Source organism: Thamnophis elegans, chromosome 2, assembly GCF_009769535.1.
Source record: "Thamnophis elegans isolate rThaEle1 chromosome 2, rThaEle1.pri, whole genome shotgun sequence".
Lineage (NCBI taxonomy): Eukaryota > Metazoa > Chordata > Lepidosauria > Squamata > Colubridae > Thamnophis > Thamnophis elegans.
The window spans coordinates 146,785,591-146,810,152 of record NC_045542.1 but is presented as its reverse complement, the minus strand read 5'-3'; the positions used below and the strand labels follow the sequence as shown (position 1 = coordinate 146,810,152).

The following is a 24,562-nucleotide window of genomic DNA, read 5'->3' as shown; positions in this document are numbered from 1 at the left end:
ATATCATTATCTCCTGATTTGTATATCTTTTTAAAATTATTTTTAATTGTGCCTGCTTTTATGTTTTTTAAAAAAATTAAGTGCTATATGCTACCCATTGTCCCTTTCATGTAAGATTGGCAACTACACAAAAATGATAAATTCATAAATAAATTTTCCTGCTAGGCTACAAAAGTACAAAAGCTGAGTTTTTTCCCATTATTTTTTCAGTTCTATACATTCAGCCTGGAATGGGCTGATCAGTTTCAAGACTAGAAGGACCATTGAGAAACAATGGCTATGGAAGCCAAAATTCAGTCAACCTTGCAGGGGAGTGTGTGGTGAAGTGAGGGGTGAGGGACATATTAAAACGTCAGATTAGAAGAACCATGAGACTCCCAGCATAGGACACATCATTTCAGGTCACCTCCCTGAATATGCCCTTTACTGACTGCATGTAGCATCTTGAGGCAGAATATTAGGGAAAATGCTCCTTCTGGAGCAGAGCATCTTACACACATGCTTAGTGGTAAATGAATGCTAAGGTTGTCAAGCAAAGCCACAAGAAGAGTAGTGTGCCATCCTTGCACTGAGACAAGAAGATTTTATGGATTTAGCCTTGGAAGAAACATTAGCCAGTGTTCCAATCTATTAAGAAACACAGTTTCCAACCAAATACAATTACTGTAACTGCAGAGCTATCTCGCAATTAATTGTGCATTAACACTACTTTTATGCCAGTTAAAGGGCAGTTTCCTATGTACTCACTGTATTTGTTCAGTAGGTAAAAAGTAAATATAGCAAATCCAACCATAGCCATTAGGGAAAAACACAGAGCTACTATCCAGGATGACATTTTGGGGAACAGGTGATCTGAAAAATGAAAGAAGTAGAGATGAATGTATTTTAAAGCAACCCTGAAACATTGGAAAATGCTCTGATTTTCTCTTTCCTATCCCTTCTGCTATGAATGTTTCAGAAACATATGCCTTCACCGGTATCATATACCCAAAATTCACAGTATGCCCACTGATTCAGATTTAAAAAAACATTTTCCTTTCATCTTCCCAAACTTTTGGTCCTCAAGAGTAAAAAAAAGAGAGAGAGAGAGAATGCAAAGAAATATACTACATGGCCTCATTTGAAATTTTCTTCATGGAAAGATATCTTGCATCACTCTTCATTGACTTTGAGTTTGCCCTAATCAAGACATGGGCACCAGCTGCCGATTTGTCTGGTTCCACCACAAAACCGCGTTCGACTAAAGGGCGCTCGATGAAACCGCGTAGCTGATGTCATCACAGCGCGACAACAGCGCGGAGAAAAAAGCACGCTGTAAACACTAAGCCTAAAATTAACCCCTAAACCTAAACCTAACAATCCTAAACCTAACCCTAATCCTAACCCTTAACCTAACCCTAACCCTAACCCTTAACCTAACCCTAACCCTAACCCTAACCCTAACCCTAACCCTAACCCTTAACTTGAATCGGCTTGCTTTCAAAGCGCTATTTAAAGCGCCCTTCTTTCTCCGCGCTCGCTGTTGTCGCCCTGTTGATGACATCAGCGACGCGCTTTAATCGGGCGCGCTTTAATCGAGCGCGGTTTTGTCGTGCCACGATTTGTCTCATTTTGAATTCAGAATTTCAAACTCATATTACTACAAAACCCGGTTTCTAAAATACAGAATGGCTTATTAACAGTGTTTATTGACTCACTTGTTATGTGAATGGTTGACTCCTTTTCCAAATCAAGGAGGCTGTTTCTAATGACACAAGTCAAGTTTGAACTCCCTTTTAGAATGATGTCAGCTTGTACATCGAATGTCCCATCATTTCTTTGTGAATCTTTTTTTGCCAACGAAGATAGAAGATTCCCACTGAGCTCTCTCCACAGGATCTCAGGCTTTGGATACCAGCCACTGGAACGACAAACCACCCGGATCCCTCTGTCCTGATAACCTTCAATGGAAAGGAGAGGAGCAGGCCCTGATGCTAGATATGGGACAAACATGCACATTTTAAGTGTTTTCAAGCTGTTCCAAAGATGGGCATCCTGCAGAGCCAGGGAAATCTGTAATCCCCAAACCCCTGAGTTGACATTCTGGCTTCAATTGCTGGAAAAACTGAGGAATGCCTTCCTGCCATTGTGAAATGAAAACATACACAAAATAGAATAGAATAGAATAGAATAGAATAGAATTCTTTGTTGACCAAGTGTGATTGGACACACAAGGAATTTGTCTCTGGTGCATGTGCTCTCAATGTACATAAAGAAAAATAAAATACATTCATCAAGAATCATAAGTAAATAATTCATCAAAGAAACATTTCTTGATGCTTAGTAGTTGGTCTCTTGCGTATGACAGTGAATCACAGAGAATGATTAAAAAACAGAAAAACTATCAGAGAGCATTTCACCAAGGCTGCCGTTGGCGCCATCTTCCCATAATATAAGCAATAAAATAAGGGTTTATTTTTTTAAGAGAAAGAAATCTTCAAAAAAGGAAGGAAGAAATTTGAGAAAAGTTAAAACCATCATGTGATGAGGTGCTATTCACTTTGAGTTATTGTCCCATTTATTCTGTCTTTCAGCCCCTCCCCAAGTATTAAATCAGGCTCTTGGCCCCCAGAAGTTGTCCTCTTCTACTTTGTTCAAAGAGTTATGAACTCAGTTCAAAGGAAAAAACAGAAAGATATCCAACACTGAGGGATAAATCAATATTTGCTTTTTTAAAATACCTTAGGATCAGAAGATTGTCCAGTCTAATCTTCATCCTGTAATTATTTAGATTTTTTAAATCATCACCCAGTCTCCCTCCTCATCCCCAATCCAGGTTTAAAACCTAAATTTTGCAATAGGAAGTTGGCATACTGCATAGCAGTTATTTTTGGGTGTCAAATGAGGCATAAAAGGCAAAGCATACATTAGAACTATTATTCTGGAGAACTTTATATGTCTGGATTATGATGAGTATTGACAACTTCCCAATTTGTCTGCCTCTATGTTTTACCTCTTAAGGCAAAGAAGTAAGCGTGATTTTTCCTCCTCCTCCTGTCAAAACGATCCTACCCTTTCCTTCCAATATAAGATGAATGGTGGATTGAATCAGTTCCAGACACTGCTATCATAAGAACATGAAATGAAACCTTCCAGTTCTGATAAAACTTCCAGCAGTAGCATTTGAGATATTTCTAGTAAGCCTACAAATAGAGCATGCAGTCAACAATACAGTATGTCTCAATTCTTCTCAGCATTCACTTCTAGAAGTATATTGCACCTGAATATGGATGCTCCAATCAGATATCACAGATGTTCAGCCAGTCATCGGTGGGGTTGCATACTTAACAAGGACCAGATTCCAGGCTTTGAATGGTGGTAAATATTTGGGATGTCACTTAATTGAAGAAGCTCAAGGAGTGATAAGAGGAGCAGTTATAACCAAAAGTAGCTGTCTGAATTTGCTTTATAGCAGGTGGGGGAAACCTCAGTCATGCAGCTGTAAGAGATGACCAGGCTGAGCCCAAGGGAGGAGTCAAATGCATCTTCAGTCTTGAGTCCCTTCCTGCTCACAAGAGATCTAAATCAAACCCACCTTGAATTCCTCTGATTACCACCTATTCGCTTCAACTGTTAGTAGTTCAGATTGAGGGGTCCTTGGTGCTCTCTAAGCATGGTTGTTTCCCTCCCCCTCAAATGTGTCATTACTCTAATTAGGTAACATCATCAGTACTCTAGCACTGATGATGTTACCAAGTTAGGGTAATGAAACGTCTGCAAGAAAACAAGCAAGCTCAGAGAGCACCACTTCAGTTCAACCCTGATTCCTTTATTAGTAGTTCAGAATCTTGTAGAGAGCATAAGCTTGCAAGAAACATTTATATTCATTGAACTGCCTGGATTTCTGATTTCCCATGCCTGGCAGCAGTACAGACCTGCATATGTCCCCCTTAGTCTAAAATTGGTAGCAAAATGGTAATTTTTGGTGGCATGATTTAGCCCCTTCTCCCATTTTCTCCTCAAACATCTGGAAAATTCAATTATTTTATGCTTGCTTATTTTTTAAAAAATGCTGACATTGAAAAAGAAAAAGCTAAGTGTTTCAACCAACCATTCTTTCTGCTACTCCTGTCAAGGAAGTGAAAAAGGAATAAATGTCCACTGGAAGAAAAATGGTTACCCACCCTGACACTATGGAACATAACCCTTATTCCTTCTAAAAATCAAGAAAACCGGAATAAGTAGGTTGAAAGATTTTTGGGGGGAGAAACCTTAATAGCCCTGGTTTTCTCACAATCTAAGAACATATTGGAAGGTTGATGACTGCAAAGGTTTTAGAGCCAACTTTGATTACACATTTCTATTTTAAAAGATTTGCCCCTTACTTACCAGTCACTTTCATATCTAATGTGGCTTCCTGTTGGAAACTCCCATTCTTAACAGAGCAGTGGTAGTGTCCCTCATCAAATAGGCTAATGTTAAAAATCTTCAGCCCAATCTTTCCATCCCCAATGCCATCTTTTAAAAATTCTGTTCTTCCTTGGTATTCTGGCTGCTGCCGTTCCAGATGATCTTTGCCACTGCGATAAAGGTGTACATATGAAGAATTTGTGGAGCGGAACCAAGTAATCTCCATATTCTGGACATTTGTTCTGGGGGACAGGTGACAGTGTAGCACAATGGTCTCCCTCAGAGAGGCAGTGACTGGGTGATGTGGTCCAAGCAATGTCAGCTGCACTGTGAAATGTACCAAATGCATAAAAATCATAAATGGCCAAGTCAACTGAAGGAGAATACCATATAGGCAACTCATCTAATCATGTCAAATAGCAATTGATATTTGGCTGAACTATTAATCCATCACTTAAATGCAGTGGCTTGAGTTTCTGTTGGATAATCATTCAGTTCATATTCAAATCCAGACAGAGAAAAAACAATTGGGCAGAGGTGGGATAGCTCAATAGTATAATACTTGCTTTACACATACGCACGCACAAAAATGGAATCCTTAACATTTCCAGGTAGGTTGAGAAGACTCTTTTGTGAATGGATGCCAAACACCGCAGATCATGATCATTGTAGTATATTTTCACATCCACACAGGACACAAACTGAGTTCCATCAAAACCATTGACTGGGAATCTCATTGAGCATCTAATGCCAGTTCCCAGTTTCCTTCAGAACTGAGCAGGGGCCCAGCGCATTGCACAATTGAGTAATGTAATTTTAAGAACTGGAGAGGTGTGTGAGAGAGATCTAGATGTGATAGAACCCAGTGCCAAGCTAGATGGACAAAGGGTCTGACTATTTTATGTCCGCTTCCTATATTCGTTTCCCAATCTCTCTGTTAGTAGGGCATCCTTGTATTGATCAACCTTCCTTTTTTCATTAGCTTGATATTAAAGCAACCTCCAATATACATGTAATGGGATTCGTTACCCATGTTGATTCATTATATTATTTCTACATTTTTATAATGTTATATTTATATATTTCCTAGGTATGGCACCCATCTTTGCCATCTTTCATTCAAGAACTCAAGGAAGCATATCTATGGCATCCTCAGCCCATTTGAGCTGCCATAGTGAAAGGCAGACTGGAATCTGAGTGTCTCCAGTGCCACTCCAACTCTTTAACTGCTACACCACACTGTCTCTTTGTTTTAATGTGAGGTTATAGGGGAATGTTATGTTTAGTGCCCCACCCCCTGTGTCTATTTGTGTGTAAAATGCTTCTTAAAATATGATATATAAAAGCAATTACATTTCTTAGAAAATACAATAACACACAAAGATCTTACTTGGATTGCCATTATTAACAGGTAGAATAACTAAGAAAGTGGTGAAAATAAACAGGAAGGAATTCATTTTGGAAACACAGCTGAAGATTTTCACTTCCCTTGTTTTCTTATTCTGGTCTTCAAGGCACATAGGAACTGGTAGAAGGGAAGCAAAAAAAGAAATATTTTAGTATTGTATTTTGTTAGTACGATTCTCTTTTTCTTTAGATGTATCCATAACATTGCATGATTCAAAATGCTGGTAAATGGTAAATGGTTTTACCATAAGGGTGCTGAATAATGTGCCTTTCAATTAGATGTATTAGTGGAAATGTTAAAATACTCAATATGGTTTGGGATCACTAGGATATCTAGGATCAAATTAGTATACAATCTTTTCATCCTCATCATCAGGAAATAGTTTCAATGAAAGAGTGCATGTGGAACTTCCTGTCAAATAAAAATAATTAAGAAATGTAAAACTAGATAGAAATGTTAAGCAACTGTTCCTTTTTTTCAGACAGACTATAAGCTTAATTATTCAACATTTTGAGCCGAGGTGGCGCAGTGGTTAAATGCAGCACTAGAGGCGACTTCAGCTGACTGCAGTTCTGCAATTCAGCTGTTCAAATCTCACGGGCTCAGGGTTGACTCAGAGCCAAGGTGGCGCAGTGGTTAAATGCAGCACTGCAGGCTACTGCTAGATCAGCAGTTCAGCGGTTCAAATCTCACCGGCTCAGGGTTGACTCAGCCTTCCATCCTTCCGAGGTGGGTAAAATGAGGACCCAGATTGTTGGGGGCAATATGCTGACTCTCTGTAAACCGCTTAGAGAGGCCTGAAAGGCCTATGAAGCGGTATATAAGTCTACTGCTAAGGGCTGAAAGCCCTATGAAGCGGTATATGAGTCTAACTGCTATTGCTATTGCTATTGCTATTGCTATTGAAAAGGTCCATAAATACCTCAATGCATTAGAACTGAAGTATGATAACCAATGAGACAAAATGTTCTCCCATGGAAGGCAAACTGAACCCAATGCACACATGCACACAGATACACATTCAGTCAACAGTTGTAGTAATTACTCTTACCTCATTGATGAAGAACACTCCTTGAATCACATCCAACTTGCTCTTCCTTAGAACAAAAGTAAACTGCACATGTTTCCTCATTACTGTAGGCACATTTTTCCTCCTTTGACAATCAGTAATAAAAAGATGAGAGGATGGGGAGGTGATCTAGATATTCTTTGCACAGGTGGACGCCACCTTGCCCACGCTTGGCTTGAAGGAGTCTTGTGTGGAGTCTTTGTGTGGAGCACAAAGGGAGGGAACTTGTCTATAAAGATCTCATTTCTCAAAATCTCCTTGTTAAGCGACGTCTCTTGTACTCCTCGTTGCCTTATCAGTAGGCAGCAGAAGGCCCAACAAAATGGGAAACAGGCCAGGTTTTAAACTAACGTCATCTTCTAAGCTAATCGCCAACAGGCAGCCCACTCATAATGTTTACAGAAATTGCATCAGCATCAGAAGTGAGATAGTTTTAGAGATCTGCAGTGTGGGAAGATGATGATTATAAGGTTTGGGGTTTTTTTTTGCAAGAGGAATCAAATTACTTCTCAATTGAAAAGACTTAATGTAAGCAATGATCTATGTTCCCACTTAGCAGGAAGTAATGTAGGCAGGTTACCATATGCTCAGGTGGTTGCTTTTATTATTTGTCTGGGAGCAACTTTTTTTACTAGTGACCAGGTATCAAACTGGAGACCTTTAGTACCCAAAGCAGGGACTCTTTCATCAAACCATAGTCCTGTCCTGTTCTTCTGAAAAAACCAAAGGAACCATATAATTGTTCTTTTCTAGTGAAGTCCCCTCACTATTCCTGGAGAATAGTGCATTGTCCCTATTTAATTTCAACTTATCCCTCTGAGGAAAGTGAATGTTATTGGCTCAAGATCTTCCAGTATTTCCTACTTAAGCCAAAATTTGAATTTTGGACCAAATCCAACATTGGCTGTCCCTGTTGATGTCCATTATCATGATCTATCTCCCCTTCCTGGCTACTCTCAGCTTCAATGTTCCCTCTAATTTATTTTCAGTGTGGGCGGAAAAGTATAATGTTTGAGTGGCACATTTTCATGCCTGAGCACCTGAATTTTTTTTCACAGATGTTTCACAGAGTAATTGATTTATAGGATCCGAATTGGAATGGAGAAAAATGGTTTTGTGCGTGCGTGAGAGTGTGTGTGCGCATGTGTTTGAGTGAGCAACAGATCCGGTAAGGGAACTGCGCCTATTTAGAAAAGGTAAACTATTGCAAACATGATCAGTCAAAGATAAGTATGGGGACAGGTTGGGCGGTAGAGAGTGATAAAAGAGTGGGAGAGAGGAAGAGAGGAAGAAAAAAGAGGGAAGAGAGACAGAAAGAGACAGAGAAGGAGAAAGTGACAGAAGTGGGAAAGAAGGAGAGAGAAAGAAAGACAGAGAAAGAGGGTGAGAGAGACAGAAAGAGACAAAGAGGAGAGAGAAGGGAGAAGGAGAGAGAAAGTGACAGAAGAATGGAAAAGAAGGAGAAAGAGAAGAGACAAAGAGAAAGAGGATGAGAGAGACAGAGAGAGAAGAGAAGAAGAGGAAAGAGTAAGAGAGAATATCTCATTTCAACCCTAAGGTGCAAATATTCTCTTTGATTGGTAATTTTATTTGTCAATTTACTATCCAATACTCTCATTTCTCCTTAAGTTCATCAAGAATTCTCTTCTTTTTATTGAATTTATCACAATATCTTGAGAACAACTTTTTCAACATAGCTTTACAGCTATTTAAAATATATAGTAATTTAGGTCAGGTTTTCAGAACATTAGTCTATTTATAAGTCACTAAGTACAAAGAAACAGAATTCAGAAAGTTGGCTTCCCTTATTGTAATTGCCTATTGTGTGCTTAATTTTCTACCTACATTTTTGATAACTGATATTCACTGTTGACCCAAGAAGCCCATCGTAGAAAGAAACCCTCCCTATGAACTTAAAGTTTCCATGGAATGAAGTTTGATCTTTTTCTCAACCATACAGTAGCATATTCTTTCTAAGGAGAATATAATCAAGATAGTCCATAATTGCCTATCAATCTAATAGGTATGGTGATTGACAGTCTCTTTATATTTCAACTCTAACGCTTTCAGTCTTAAAGATTTGGTGAGGAGAAATCCAAAAATTCTTTTAAAGAGGGAAAAAAATGCTTGCACAATTGCATCCATGGCAGAGGTGGGTTCCTACCAGTTCGCACCAGTTCGGTAGAACCGATTTGTCAAATCTACCGAACCAGTTAGAAGAGGTTCCACCAGTGGACCTGGAAAGCAGGCCACACCTACAGAAGAGGTTCCAAAATTTTTTGAAACCCACCACTCACACACACACACAAACACACACACATACTCACAGAGAGAGAGAAAGAGAAAGAAAGAAATAAAGAAAGAAAGAAGAAAGAAAAAGTGAGAGAGAGATGAAAGAAAAAAAGGAAAAAGGGACAGAGAGACAAAAGGAAGGAGAGAGAGGGAGAGAAAACACATGGCTGGCAAGCCACTCCCACCAGGTCACATGGCCGGCAAGCCATTCCCACAAAGGAGGCCACACTCACAGAGTAGGTTCGAAAAAATTTTGAAACCCACCACTGATCCATGAAGACATGTATATATACACAACACATATATACACAACACAGAGAGAAACACACTTAACGAAGTACTAAGTCTGCCCAGAGTTAGAGTCAGAACCTGTCAGGGGTGGGAGGATATCTAATAGGTGTTTTTTCCAGAGGCAACTGGACTTTCTGGTTTTTCTTCGAAGATGTTTCTTCAGCTCTGAAGAAGCTTCTTGGATGAGAAGAAAAACCAGAAAGTCCAGTTGCCTCCTGAAAAAGCACCTTTGGGAATTGCAGTTTAGTTTTCTCCCGATATAACAAAAAAGCCATATTCAATAATATAATTTAATGTCTGTTTTTTTAAAAACATCGGCAAAGATCAAAACATTCACTGGCAAACAAGGGACAAGAAGCAGGCAAAAGCAGGGGAGAGAGTCATGAACAACAAGCAGGAATTTATATGACCGATATGCCTATTAAAAAGACTCCAGGGTCACTGGAACAATACTGTAGGCAATTATCATGGGCAGATTTTCAGTGGCCTTTCATTGTTCCAGCTTTAAACCTTTTATGCACGTACCACAGCAGTATTTCTCATTCTTGGCAACTTTTAAGATGTGTGGAACTTCAAATCCCAGAATTCTCCAGCCAGCAGGAGTGTTAAGGCTCTGTTTCTTGGCTAGATTTTATTTATTTATCTGTATCCCACCAGGGGTGGGTTCCGGCAGTCACTACTGCCAGTTCACTCGTGGGCGTGCCGTGGGCGTGCTTGATGCGCCACCGGGAGAACTGGTTTGGGGGCATGGCAGGTCTGGGTCACTGCTGGTTTCAGCGATCCAGGCCGCCAAGCTACTACCAGTTCGGCCAAACCAGTTGGAACCAGTAGGATCCCGCCACTGTATCCCTCCTCTCTTACTTTTACAAATAAGGTGCTGAACATATCCAATCCACCTTCCTCCTCCTATTGTCCCCACAACAGCAACCCTGTAAGGTGGATTGGACTGAGAGAGAATAACTAGGCCAAAGTCACCCAGGTTGTTATCCTGAGGCAGAACTAGAACTCATGATCCTCTACCTTCTAGGCTGGTGCCCTAGACCAAACTGGCACTATATACATAGGTAAATAATACATAAATAGGTCCTGTTTTTATATAATAAATAGAATCATTTATATACTCCTTTATGTTCTGTTTTTACTCTTGAAGATCTTGTCACAGAGTTCCTAAACATCTGTTGAATTGACCACATGCCTAGAGCCACTAATATCTAGAATTCAACTTTTCTTTTGCCAGGTTGTTCCTTTTCTTATAGCTCATAATTTTTTTCAGAAAAGACCCAGGGGAGTTTACAAGGAAGCTGTGGAAGGAACCAGAGATCCAGTAAGTATTGAATGACTCTTTTCATCACTCCCTGGTATGGCAGTTGCAACAGGCCACCAATCCCAGTCATTCCAACTCTACAGTTTGTTGGTTGTTTTCAGAAGGTAGGGATGGATGTCTAATGGTGGGCAGTATCATGACAACATGACGATACAAGACAGTACATCGCTATTGTCATTCGTACATGACAATAGTGAAAGAAAAGCCTGTGGTTCTTAATCAGGATGCTTGGTCTTCCTATTTAGAGGGCACTATTGTGCTCTGCAGGAAAAAAAATATAAGAATTTGTCACACTCCCTCTAGTTAGCTATGTTACTCACATGCTCTGTGTCTCTCTCTCTCACACACACACAAGCTTCTGTTCCTCTGGTGCCAATTTAGATCAGGACCAGTTTGCATTATGTCCTATCTAGAATCATGTATTTCTTACGTTTAACCACATTATTTCTCAGCAATCTCTCTGCCTACAGCGGCAGAATTAATGACTCATTGCCAAGTACACCAATAAAGCAACACTTGTAAAGGATCCAGATGAACACAGCATTGTGACTTGCCAGGCTCAACGAGTGCCACCACAAGGAGAGAAGAAAGCAGATGTAGATGGAAAACAAACACATGAATTAGTCTACCAAATGTTTATCGGCCATAATCATTTTCTCAGTCAGACTTCTCCTAAATCTTATAGTGGCTGATTCTCCAGAATAGATCTATAGCAGCGGTGGGTTTCACATTTTGTTATTACTGATTTGCCCTGTCCTTGTGTGCTCGCTTTGCATCCCTTCCCGTGCATGTGCTTTGCTCTCGCGCACGCCCCGCCTCAAAAACTTGCCTAAATAGGATGACATAGACCTGGGGGGTGGGGTGGGTAATTTCCACTACTGGTTCGCGTGAACCAGTCCGAACCAGTTGAATACCACCTCTGATCTATACCCCATATCAATGTTTCCAATCTGGACAATTTCCATATCTACAGATTTCATCTCTCAGATTCTCAGCAAAAACCATGTTGGTTTGGGGGATCCTGGGAGTTGAAATCCGTGTATCGAGAAGTTGCCAGGCTTGAGAAACAGTGTCTCAGATTATAATAGATGGTAATATAGATGATGACGACAACAACAACATGCTGCCTGAATTGTTTCCCTGCACAATACAAGTTGTATTGTTCGCTGTTAATGATTATTCTTGCTTGCTTCGTGGCCAGAGAATGCGGCTGATAATTGGTGTTTTGACTGTTGCAAACTATTTTGTTTCTTAAACTACGTAATTACTCAATAAATAGCCGGGCCCTTGATATGTCTTCTGAATGGGAACTAACCAGAAATCCTCTTTCAAAGTTTTGAACAGAAGCAGCATTCTACTGGATTTCGTGTAGTGCAAGTAATCTTTGACTTTCAACCATTTGTTTAGTGACGTTCGAAGTTACAAAATAACAAAAAAAAAAGTGATGTATGACCATTGTTCACATTTACAACCGTTGGAGCAGCCCTATCAAGGCACTATCTGGTTGCCTGGTGACATCATTCCTCCTTCCTCTGGCCGGGTGTGAGAACTTCCTTGGTTCCCAAGAGAAAGTATTTTATTTTGGCTACAAAATCCCAGCTAACTCTAGTCCCCTCTCCCTATTCCTCATCTCCATTGTGGCAGCACTGAAGCTACAAGATGGCTTTGGCCAGGCCAACTTCAGGGTTGACAATCACCTTTGGAATCTTATTCACTTAACAACCATCTTACTAACTTAACAACCACAGTGATTCGCTGAACAACTGCAGCAGAAACGATCGTAAAATGGGACCAAAATTCACTTAACAACTGTCTTGCTTAGCAACAGAAATTTTGGGCTCAATTATGGTTGTAAGTTGAGGACAACCTGTAGTCAATTTGAGCCACTTTGGGACAGTAATTAAAGTTGCTACTCTAAAGCATTTTCAACTGAATGGCAGCCAGCTGGGTGACTCTGGATCAGTCCCTCTCTCGGCCCTAGGAAGAAGGTACTGGCAAACCACTTCTGAAAACTTTGCCACAAACTTTGCTTGTGGTCATCAGGAGTTGAGATTGATAAAAAGACACACACAAAACAGATTGAGTTATATGCATGCATGTAAGCAACAGTCTTTCCCAAGCTGGTTGTTTCCAGATGTGTTGGGACTTCAGATCCCAAAATTCTAAGTTTCAACTAGTTGTTTTGCAGATGCAGCCGAACATAGTGAGCAACAGCTGGAGAAGTCTAAGATAACGAAAGCTCATTTGAGAACAAGTGGGAAAATATTAAAAGCAACCAATAAACGTAGAAACTATAACTTAGAACACTTAAATCACCACTTTGTTACCTTCCTCCCACCAACCTCAGTCATGGTGGACAATTGGTTTGGTTGAAGAAAAATGAGAGATATTATCTAACATAGATTAAGAACACTAGATTGGAGAAGGATAATAGATAGATAGATAGATAGATAGATAGATAGATAGATAGATAGATAGACAGACAGACAGACAGACAGACAGACAGACAGACAGACAGACAGACAGACAGACAGACACACACACACACACTGTGTCAGCCTCTGCTTTGCTGCTGCTTCGGCTGCCATGAAACGGGGAGGGAGGGCATGGTATTTGGGAGGGGTTACTAATTGTGCTGGAGGAAGATTCTGGAGCTCAGCTACTTGTCGGACTACGCATGCGTAGGAGGTTCCCGCCAAGACTAACGGCACCGACATTCCATCTTAGTGATGCCTTTTGAAGTTATCTCACACCTGACACTTGGGAGAATTATGATTGGACTGTAACTGTGATGCCAAGGGGTGGGGAATGGGTTATTCTATATATCAATCGCTTTCGCGCCTAAATAATCAGTCTTTGCTTCGCTATGCCTTTAATCATTTATAATTAGTAAAAGTACACTTGATTTCTACCTATGGAGTCTCGTGGTCTTCTTTCCTAATTACCCAATGAAGAGGTAGTGACACAATGAAGAGGTAGAGCCGAGGTGGCCCAGTGGGTAGAGTGCAGTACTGCAGGCCACTTCAGCTGACTGCTAGATCAGCAGTTCAGCGGTTCAAATCTCACCGGCTCAGGGTTGACTCAGCCTTCCATCCTTCCGAGGTGGGTAAAATGAGGACCCGGATTGTTGTTGGGGGCAATATGCTGACTCTGTAAACCGCTTAGAGAGGGCTGAAAGCCCTATGAAGCGGTATATAAAATCTGCTATTGCTATATAGATGAATTATCTTAAATTAGCTTAGTATTTTGTCTTCTAAAGGCATCCAGATAGCCAGCATAGAAATGTGGAATATGCAAAAATACTATCATTGGATACTAACTAGCTGGATGAATTACCTTCTGTTATCTATCTATCTATCTATCTATCTATCTATCTATCTATCTATCTATCTATCTATCTATCATCTATCATCTATCATCTATCTAGCTAACTAGCTAGGTAGGTAGCTATGGCTGTGTGTGTGTGTGTGTGTGTGTGTGTGTGTTCCAGCATAACTCTGAATACCTTGAGCAATTTCAACCAAACTTGGTACACAGATGACTGGAAAAAAATATGGGGGTAAGACACCCCTAAAACCCCTCGGAATGTGTGTTTTGTTAAGATACAGCCTTTGTGCCTTAAAATGGCTTCTACTGTACTGTTATAAAATGGCTTCTACTATGCAGCGTAGTGGAGTTGCCATGGTAACGGCTTCATAGTACTCCACAACGGGGCTCCCTCTGGTAAGGGTGAAAATCTAACATTAGAAATTACGTTTAGTCAGGACATTTCCCCCCTATAAATAAATACCTGGGCAACGGCGGGTTATTGGCTAGTTTAAGATAAAAACAAGTAAGATCTTTAGGGCATCTTAGAGCCAAAATATATATAATGTATTCGTCTTTAAAGGCCAGCGAACTCTTAAGAATTAAGAGTTCAGAGTTCTCTGGCCCCTAAAGACTATTTTTTGCTGTGAGGTACTTAAACAGCTAAACTGTTTTCAAGATTTTGCAGCCTGATGTGAGTATGTAACATCTCCTGGAATTGCATCATCTAAGACCTCTGATCAAACTGCCAACTGCTGGTCCCCTCTTCCTTCTATACAACATGCCTAGTTGAAAAATGCTGCAGAACAGGCTGCATGGTTTGGTTGGAAAAAAGGAGGAACAGGAAACTCATATCCTTGACAGAGAGAGTATTTAAGAGACTTCAGTGAAAGGGCTGACATAATTTGATCCAAAGAAGACACAGTCTCCAGGACTTATAATTGAAAAGAAGGTAAGATATTACAATGAAGCTTTCTTCCATAATGACCCTTGCTTGTGAATCCCATAATAGCTTGGACTGGAGATAGAATATGGAGAGGGCCTTTTATTAACCATGTTGCTTGTATCTTTACAATTTATATTGTTTTATTTGTTTCCTGGTATGATTTGATTGCTTATTAGTAACCTATGATTATCACTAAGTGTTGTATCTTATGATTCTTGATGAATGTATTCTATTTTATTTTTCATTATGTACACTGCACCAAAGACAAATTCTTTCTGTATCCAATCACACTTTGCCAATAAAGAATTCTGTTCTGTTCTGTTCTGTGTGTTCTGTTCTGTTCTGTTCTATTCTATTCTATTTTCCAAGGGCTCAAAAAGCTTTTTGCAGCTGTTGACACACAAAGCTCTGCATTTTATTACAATTCAAATTTCTGAAATAAACGGGGAGCATTTCTGCCTTTTACCTTGTTAATTCCTAGAGAAGCATATTGAAGAAAAAGGCTGGAGCATTATTCATTTGCCCATCAGCTCAATTATTTATTTGTGAAGTGAACCTTGTAGAGATCATCAACGACTAATTGTTGTGTGTAGATGCTAGATCATTTTCAGGCATAATCCTGCACTACAGTTTGGCCTTATCTTCCTAAGAAAACATTATTCAAAAGAAAATTTGAATAAAGGTAGAAAATTTGAATAAAGGTAGAACATTTGAATAAAGATAGAACATTTGAATAAAGGTAGAACATTTGAATAAAGGTAGAACATTTGAATAAAGATAAGACCACTTGTTCAAAGGTATGCTGGCACTTAAAAAGTGACTTATGACCTATCCTTGAAGTTATGACTATCATACCACCTCTGTGTTCATGTGATTAGAATTTGGGCATTTGGCAATCAGCTTGCATTTAAGAAGTTGCAGTGTCCTGCAATCACATGACTGGGGTTTGCAATCTTCTCTGCCAGCTTCAGACAAGCAAAATCAATTGGAGAAGCCAGATTTGCTTAATGACAGTGTGATTCATTTAATGACCATGTAATTTGCTTAACTGAGGAAGTTTATTTAAGAGCCGGGTGGCACAGTAGTTAGAATGCAATACTGCAGGATAGTTCGGCTGATTGCCAGCTGCTAGCAATTTGATTCACACCAGGCTCAAGGTTGATTCAGCCTTCCATCCTCCCGAGGTCAGTAAAATGAGGACCCAGATTGTTGGGGGCAAATATGCTAACTCTGTAAACTGCTTAGAGAGGCTCGTAAGGCACTGTGAAGTGGCATATAAGTCTATTGCTATTAATGACCACATTAAAATTGATTATAAAATTGGGTCCAGTCACATGATCATTTGCTTAGCAACTGCATTTGCTTAGTGACTGAAATTTCAGTCCCAATTATGGTCATAAGTTGAGAAGTATCTGTAGAAGCAATGTTGGGATAGTGGAATTGAGAACTTGGGACTGGTAGTTACAAGTTGTGGCTTAAATTTTGAGTGATTAAAATAAATTCTGAGCAATGTCAATTTTTCTATTTTTCTTTTATTTGGCAAATTGTTTACGATCCCCTTAAAAAGTGGAAAAATGGGGAAATACTAATTAGAATTAGAGATAAACACAATGAAGCTACTTTTTAAAGATTAAACTTATTACTTTGTTTTACACCTTAAAACTGAATTATGTAGGAATCATCATGTTTCCCTGAAAATAAGACAGGGTCTTATTTTCTTTTGACCCCCCTGAGATAAGCACTTCACCTTACTTTTGGGGAGGTGTTATTATTTTTGAGGTGCAGGAGACGGCGAGTGTGGTCACCTCATGGCTGCGGCTGCATTGCAATATTTTCGGGGAGGCTTCTTTTCAGGGGAGGGCTTATCACATGTGCTCAAAAGCCTGATTGAGCTTATTATCCGGGGAGGTCTTATTTTCAGGAAAACAGGGTAGATTTCCAACAAGGAAAACCCAATCCAAAGAGAACCACTGAAATTCAATCTCTCACCATCCTGAACTCAAAGCTATCCAACTTAAAGTGGCAAAAGACATTCACCTTCCAAGACCTATCAAACTGCTGAAGCTGCACTGTGCTTCCACAATCCAGAGAAAACAGACTGTATATGGTACTAAAAAAAATACACACATTATTTTATGATGCTCCTGAAAGCATTGCATGGCTTCAGCTTTTTATGGACCCAAGGAAGGAGAATGTCATCTGCCATTTTGTGTGAGATCATGTTACCAGTTAGCCATCTGCTATTTTAAATACTGTAACAAGTCGGTCATCTGCCATTTTGAAACAGGCAAGCCCATTAATATTCAGGGGTTGTCTTTAAGAGTCAGATGTTCTTAAACAGAGGACTGACTGTACTGAAGCAAATAAATTTCTAGCACAGTGATGGTTAACCTTTTCCGGACCAAGTGTCCAAAGCACAAGTGTGCACGCACATGCGCTTGAACCCCCAAAATGCATTGCATGTGTAGCCCCCACACAAGCATGTGTGGCCTCCCTGCATACGCCCCACTCCCATACATGCACATGCCCCCCGCATGCACCATGGCCCCTGCACATGTGTGCCTATGGCATCGCCATATTGTTTTTTGTTCTGTGTATGAACAGAACAATTTTCATTGCACTGTGCATGCACGCGCAGCACCTATCAGTAGTGCCTACCGGAATCCACCCCTGGTGTTCATGGCCCCTTGGACGCAACCTACCCTCTGCATGCGTGCACAGCCCCGCACATGTGCTCCGCCCCATGCATGTGCAGCAGAGACCCAACGATCAACTGGCTGGCAGGAGACACGCATACACGCACAGTGCAGCTGAACTCGGGCAATGGCTTGAGAGAGGGCGCTGCGTACCACAGTTCTAGCAGGAGACTTCATAAACTGTTACACAAGGTCTTTTGGAAACTGTTGTGTGGAATTGTGCAATACTTTGCATGTCCTTGTATGAAAACCTGTGCCGCAATCCTTCCTGAAACCAACTCATTGAAAAACAGAAAGACAGTTTTGGATTTCAATCCTTTTGTAGTTTACAGAAGTCTTCAAAATATTATTTATTGGTCATCTGCCAAATCTGAGAATGAACTTTGGTTACTCACAACAAAACTTCAAAATTCAGAAAAAGATGACATTGTATGTCATGCTCAGGATTCACTTGAACTAAGTTTTAAATCTATTTAATCATTTACTCATTTTCTTTATTCCTTCTGTAGGGAACTAGAGTGTATAACGGTCATGTCTCCTTCTGCTGGCTTCCAATTCAGTTTGAACTTCCTACAAGCAAAGAAAGTCCTGCGGAAGCTCACAGGTAAAGAAGAAAAAAATCCTGATTGTTGTTTGCTTTTGCTCTTTCAACACTTTCAGCTCACTTTTGTGCAAAAATATATTGGCAACTCCAGTTAGCTCCTTTGAACATACAGTATGATGCACACATTTCCCCAGTCTGATCAAACATACCTCTCCCATTAGGTATGTTTGCTGTCTTCAGTTATATATTTTTTAAAAGGTGAGATAAAAAGCAATAGCAATAGCCCTTGAGACTTACATACCACTTCACAGTGCTTTACAGCCCTCTCTAAGAGTTTTACAGAGTCAGCATATTGTGCCCAACAATCTGGCTCCTCATTTTACCAACCTTGGAAGGGTGGAAGGCCGAGTCAACCTTGAGCCTGGTGAGATTCAAACTGCCAAATTGCAGTCAGCCGGCAGTCAGCAGAAGCAGCCTGCAGTACTGCACTCTAACCATTGTGCCACCGTGGCTCATAAAAATAAAAAGATAATGCCTTCATCTGTTGCAAAACATATTTTTCTGCTTTGGTCATCACTGAGCCATAGTATATAGCTATATGCTTTTGTCATATTTTGTTCATGTACTGGCGAAGGCTTGATCGCTATAGATTGCGGGGAGTGATAGATTTATCTTAGAAGGGAAAAGGAAATACATCCCATTGTGCATTTATCAGCCAGTCAGTTTCTCCAAATATTTCCTCCAAGCAAATGAAATAGAATAATGTATTTGGCTAACCAGGAAACAAAAGTTAGAATATTCCCAAGACCTGCAAGACATTATAGGTATAAGCAATAGCACTTATTGACTTATAGACTGCTTTACAGCCCTCTCTAAGCGGTTTACAGAGTCAGCCTATTGCCCCCAACAATCTGGCTCCTCATTTTACCCACCTTGGAAGGATGGAAGGCTGAGTCAACCTTCAGCCTGGTGAGAATTGAACTGCTGGCAGCCGGCAGAATTAACCTGCAATGCTGCATTCTAAACCACTGTGCCACCACTGCTCTTGACTTATGCCCATATTTGAACCCACAATTTCAGGTTTAAGTCATGATGGTCATTAAATGGGTCATCATGTGACGACACCCAACTTTATTACCTTTTTTTTGTAGCAATCATAAGGCTTACATAGGGTTGTAAAAAGAACACCATGGTTGTTAAACAAATGCCACCGTTGTTAAGGGGAATTTTTTGCCAGAAGCTGGAAATATATGCTGATTTTTGTTTAAAATGCCATAAACTGTGACCATGGGACATGGCAAAAGGTCATCAAAATGCACTCATATGACCATGGGCAGAGTTGTGGATCCGGATTGGGGGAGGGGGGGTGCTGGATCCAGATGTTGCTACCATATTTCAAATCCAGGTGGGAAGTAGGTTTTCTTGGAATCCATTGTAAGTTGAGGACTACCTGTACAGTACATGTGAGAGCAAGTGCTAAATTATGCCCAGTTTTTCTGTAAACCAAGTTTTACCATCTATAAGACAGTATAAACAATGCCTTACCTATTCTTCCCTTTGTGTTCTGTCCATGTTTAGGACTCTGTTGCATGCTCCTGTTCACACTATGCTTTTTTGCTGATCAGGAAAATGGTGGAAAGGCTCAGGCTTCACCCCCTGGGAAATGGAAGAAAGGTAGGAGATGGGTTAAGATTGGCGAAAGTGGCAAATGATAAATATTGCTGGGATTTATAGCATTTGGGATGAGAAGAAAAGTAGGGGTCCTTCTGCAAGATCAGTTGGGTCAAGTGAACAATAATGCCAGACAATCTCATTGCAATTAAATTTGGGTTGCTGGATATTTTCTGGCCTCCTTTGTATGATCCAACAAGAATACTCCTAACATCAGAGTCTCTTGTGGAGATGGGCGGCTAAGGAAGTCAAATAAATAAATCTATTCTGAAGGGAAGGGAAAACAAGAGTCATGTAAAATTTAACCAACAAACGTTGGCTTTCCCCTCTCTATAATGCAAACCTGTCCCAGAAACATTTTTTTGTACTGTATTCCCATTTCACTCCCAATAATCTGTAAAAGAGGCAACTTTAAGTCCATTTGAGTTGTGTGGGCATTCTCCTTCATTCTGACACCAGAGGCTGCCTAGGACAGCGGTCACCAACTGGTGGTCCATGGAGAAAATTTTGGTGGTCTGCAGAAAAATTATTTGCATTTTTATATTGCACTAAATCAGGGGTCCTCTAACTACGGCCCCCCTGGGCCGGATATGTGCAATGAACGTTTGTATTCCTGCAAAGAATCTCGCCCTTTGGGGTCTTTTTGTGCAGGTTGGAGGGAGGGGAGGAGAAATTCTGACTTGGGGTCTGCTTCAGCCTCTTGGTGCGGGGCGTTGGGTGAAGGCTGGAGGCAAGTGCCACTGGTGGCAAAGAGCTAGAGGGCCTTATTCCAGTGGGAGAGCATCATGGCCTGGAACTGGCTGACCATCTCAGCCCGCTGAGCCTCCAAGGGCCAGTACTTGGCCTTGCACTCCTACAGGTCTTTCCTCTGCTTGGAAACCCTATGCTCTTAGTCCCCAGTGAAGCAGATTAGTGGTCCGGAGGATTTAAAATTATGAATTTAGTGGTCCCAGAGATCCAAAAGGTTGGTGACCCCTGGCCTAGAGTCACTTTGGTGAGATGGGTGGCATCTATTAATAAATAAATAAATGTGACCTTGAAATGTCTAAGATTTGCTAGGCTTTGTCATCTTAAAAGCAGTGTTTCTCAACCTCTGCTAGTTGGAGTGCAGAATAGTTTCTTAAATGGGCTAGCGGGATACAAGAAACACTGCAACAGTGACTCCAGAACTGTAAGGCACCTCAAGTCTCCTTTTTGCGTGGTCAGAAGCCTTTTTGACAATGATTCTTGAAAACTAACTGCCTGTAATCAATTACTTGCCAAAACAAAAGGGTGGTGGGTTTAGTGGTAAAAATGAAACATATTGGAGAACCGAGGCTCACAGAATTTGTTGTGTCATAGCAATAGCAATAACACTCAGACTTATATACCGCTTTACACCACTCTGTAACTGGTTACAGAGCCAGCATATTGCCTCCAACAATCTGGGTCCTCATTTTACTGACCTCAGAAGAATGGAAGGCTGAATCAACCTTGAGCCAGTGAAAATTGAACTCCAGGCTGTGGGCAGAGTTTGCCTAGAGTACTCTATTCTACCCACTCTATTCTATCCACAGCTCATATCGCACATACATGTATGTGTGCCTAAACATACATTATTATACATTACATACTGTACATATATTATTCTTTTATTCATAAATATGATTTTTGGGGAAAGAAGTATGAGGGATTTTGTTTTCTAGAAAGCCACAGTGCACCTCTTTCCTATCACTTAAATTGGACTATTTTTAGGAGAGCAGAGTTTTACAACATCATTGGAAAAGCAGTCAGCCTTTATTGCACTATATCTTTATATCAGTGACGTGCGGTGAAGCTGATGGCTGGTGAGGCAAAAAGAAAGAAAGCAGCTTTTGCCCCCCCTCCCCGCACCAGCTATGTCCGAAATAGAGGCGCCCCGCGCCCCGCAGCTATGTCCGACCCAACTGCGGGGCGCCTCTATGTCAGACAGAAGCGGTGGGGAGCTTTCTTTCGGCTTTTGCCTGCCCCGCAGGGCAAACACTTCCACCTTGCAGGCGCTGGAGCCGCAGGCCACCAGGAGTACATCCCACCAGCAGAAGAGCGCCGGTTCCTGCCCAAGCTGGAGAGAGAGCCGCGGAGGCGAAAGGCGAAGAGGGGTGGGGGTGGGGTGTTCCAAGAGGCCCCCTCCCCCTTTTTGCACTCCGCAAGCCAGGCCCACAGTGGCAAGAGGCTCAGCTCCGCTTCTCTCACCCCCCCTTCCACTCCAGAGAAGCCGCGGGTGAGTCTCCGCAGCCCCGGTTCCATCTCCAAGCAGCCCCGGGAGGAAACGGGCCAGCCCCGCTTCCCTCCCCGGACTTTCTGGGAGCGGAGGACCTGCATTCCGCGCCCCCTTCCAAGCCCTGAGTGGCCAGCCTCGGCTTCCGCTGCTTTGTCCCAGAGCTCCGGCAGGCCCACCAAGGAGGAGCCCGGACGAGGCTGGAGCGAGAACCACGGAGGCAAAAGGCTGGCCACTCGGGGCTTGGAAGGGGGAGCAGAATGCGGGGCCTCCGCTCCCGGAAAGTCCGGGGAGGGAAGCGGGGCTGCCCCGTTTCCTCCCGGGGCTGCTTGGAGACAGAACCGGGGCTGCGCAGACTCGCCCGCAGCTGGCTTCTCTGGAGCGGGGGGGGGGGGTGGTGATAGAAGCGGAGCTGAGCCTCTTGCTGCTGCAGGCCTGGCTTGCGGAGTGCAAAAAGGGGAGGGGGCCTCTTGGAACACCCCCACCCCACCCCTCTTCGCCTTTTGCCTCCGCGGCTCTCCTCCAGCCTCGTCCGGGCTCCTCATTTGAAGAAGTCAGCTTCTTTTTACCACTTTAAATATTCTTCAGGGAACTATTTCTGTTTCAACTGGTGAACCAAATAATACATACATGTTGCAGTGAATTTTGGGAAATGTTCAAGAATAACTATAATTTTCTATAGGAAACTGCCCATTTCAAAATGATGTCCCATATTACTACACTTATATACTCGGTCAAACATCAAATATCACTTTATAGCTGCATATTATAGGGGATGGATGATTGGAATTTTGAATTCCTCCCCCCTGCCCCCTCCCTCGAACCCACCTTTTCCAGCTGTGTCAGAGAATCATTTCAACTCTCCTCTTGTCCGCCATGATGAAAATGTAAAAAGAAAAAGGTAATAGGCAAGACCAGGAGGCAGAGAACCATGTGCCTCCTTTGCATAAGGATTTTTTTGCCTTTTAACCCTTGCTTAATTCTTAATCCCCCTCCCACACTCCCTCACACCCCGTTTTGGGCCTAGCAGGCCTCCCTGAAGCCTCCTGGGATCAAAAATGGGGTGGGGTGGGGCACACCACACATATCCCATGCCCCAGGCATGCGCACATGTCTTCCACAAGCACGGCAGAGACAGTGGTGGATTCCGGATCCTATTGCAACCGGACACTGCAATGGGGATGGACGTCCACCACATGCACGCGCGCTATGCGCGTCTGCACACCCACCGTCCTGTGACGCTCCAGCTGCTTGGCGAGCATCACGCAGGTGCTGTACACTGCGTGCAGGTGCACAAATGGCCTAGTTGGTTCAAATGCAGGTAAGGAGGGCGGGCGGGTGGGCCCTCCGCAGCACTGTTGCGGTACGGTGCCTGCAGCTCCCAGCAGGCACCAGTATGCCCGTACCGGAGCGTACCAGCCGGAACTCACCACTGGGCAGAGAGCCAAAGATCAGCTGGCCGGCAGGAGGTCTGTGCACATGTGCACAGTGGAGCTGAGCTGGGGTGACAGCTCATGTGCGCGCAGAGAGGGTTCCGTGTACCACCTGTGGTATGCATGCCATAGGTTTGCCATCACAGACGTAGAAGAATGCAGATATGGGAGACGAAGCAAGGATATTTGTAGTCTTTCTTGGCCCTCTAATTTGGGGTGGGTAGGTAATAATATTTTCAGTGATGCTGCTCTCCTAGAATTTGGTTTGGCTTCTGATGTTCTACCTTTCTTCTTGCAGCTGATGTGACATTTGACTCAAACACAGCATTTGAATCACTGGTTGTGTCGCCAGACAAGAAGACTGTGAAAAATGTGGGTGTCCCCCAAGGTGTGCCAGATAATCCAGAGAGATTCAATAGCAGCTCCTGTGTGCTGGGTTCTCCTGGATTCCGATCAGGGAAACATTTCTTTGTAGTGGAGTTTGGGAGACAAAGGGAATGGGCTGTTGGGTTAGCCGCAAAGTCTGTGAAGAGAAAAGGATACCTCACACTTGTCCCCGAAGAACGGATTTGGCAAAAGGGTCTCTGGTGGCTTCGGAGACGGGGAACTGATTCTGACAAGCCTCACAACAGCTCTGGAAAGATTATTGTCTTTTTGGATTACAATATGGGGAAAGTGATTTTTAACCTGACTGGTGAAGTTACTACCATCAAGGCCAGTTTCAACAGGGAGGAAGTTCTACCCTTTTTCTATTTAGGGGGAGGTGTTTCACTCAAAAATCTTTAAGGAGTTATAATTCTTGATTAAAACAAGGGACTTCTCTCTACACAACCTTTGCAATGCCTGTTCAAGTATTTAATCATCTCTGGCTTTCGGAGAATGATCGTGTACAGATAGTCCTCAATTTACAATAGTTGGTTTAGTGACTGTTTGAAGTTACAACAGCACTGCAAAAAT

General features: G+C 42.0%; 2 protein-coding genes across 4 annotated transcripts in view; one reads left to right on the top strand and one right to left on the bottom strand.

Annotated features, from left to right (window-relative positions):
- Nucleotides 1-19,895, bottom strand: part of LOC116502904 (butyrophilin subfamily 2 member A2-like) — a 26,969-nt gene extending 7,074 nt beyond the window's left edge. Inside the window, exons 1-5 of one of the 3 annotated variants that reach the window (XM_032208913.1) lie at nucleotides 19,811-19,895; nucleotides 5,780-5,914; nucleotides 4,369-4,716; nucleotides 1,698-1,973; nucleotides 748-852 (exon numbers count right to left, since the gene is read on the bottom strand). In XM_032208913.1, the coding sequence (XP_032064804.1) occupies nucleotides 748-852; nucleotides 1,698-1,973; nucleotides 4,369-4,716; nucleotides 5,780-5,914; nucleotides 19,811-19,856 (910 nt within the window). In that variant the 5' untranslated portion in view covers nucleotides 19,857-19,895. Of the gene's footprint in view, nucleotides 1-747; nucleotides 853-1,697; nucleotides 1,974-4,368; nucleotides 4,717-5,779; nucleotides 5,915-6,848; nucleotides 7,308-19,810 lie in introns of those variants that run through there. The other 2 variants (XM_032208914.1, XM_032208915.1) reach the window with 2 other exon arrangements.
- LOC116502920 (ohanin-like) lies at nucleotides 17,987-24,562 on the top strand. Its single transcript, XM_032208939.1, has 4 exons — nucleotides 17,987-18,150; nucleotides 18,231-18,325; nucleotides 19,844-19,939; nucleotides 23,904-24,562. Exons 1-4 carry the CDS (start codon nucleotides 18,098-18,100, stop codon nucleotides 24,389-24,391), a joined length of 732 nt encoding a protein of 243 aa, XP_032064830.1. The 5' UTR covers nucleotides 17,987-18,097; the 3' UTR covers nucleotides 24,392-24,562.

Excerpts from the sequence above, each read along its gene's own strand:
- LOC116502920 (XM_032208939.1), top strand. The coding sequence starts at position 18,098 with ATGAACTTTGGTTACTCACAACAAAACTTCAAAATTCAGAAAAAGATG. Across the intron at positions 18,151-18,230 it reads ATTCAGAAAAAGATGACATT|GGAACTAGAGTGTATAACGG; the intron begins GTATGTCATGCT and ends TTCCTTCTGTAG. Across the intron at positions 19,940-23,903 it reads CCCTGGGAAATGGAAGAAAG|CTGATGTGACATTTGACTCA; the intron begins GTAGGAGATGGG and ends TTCTTCTTGCAG.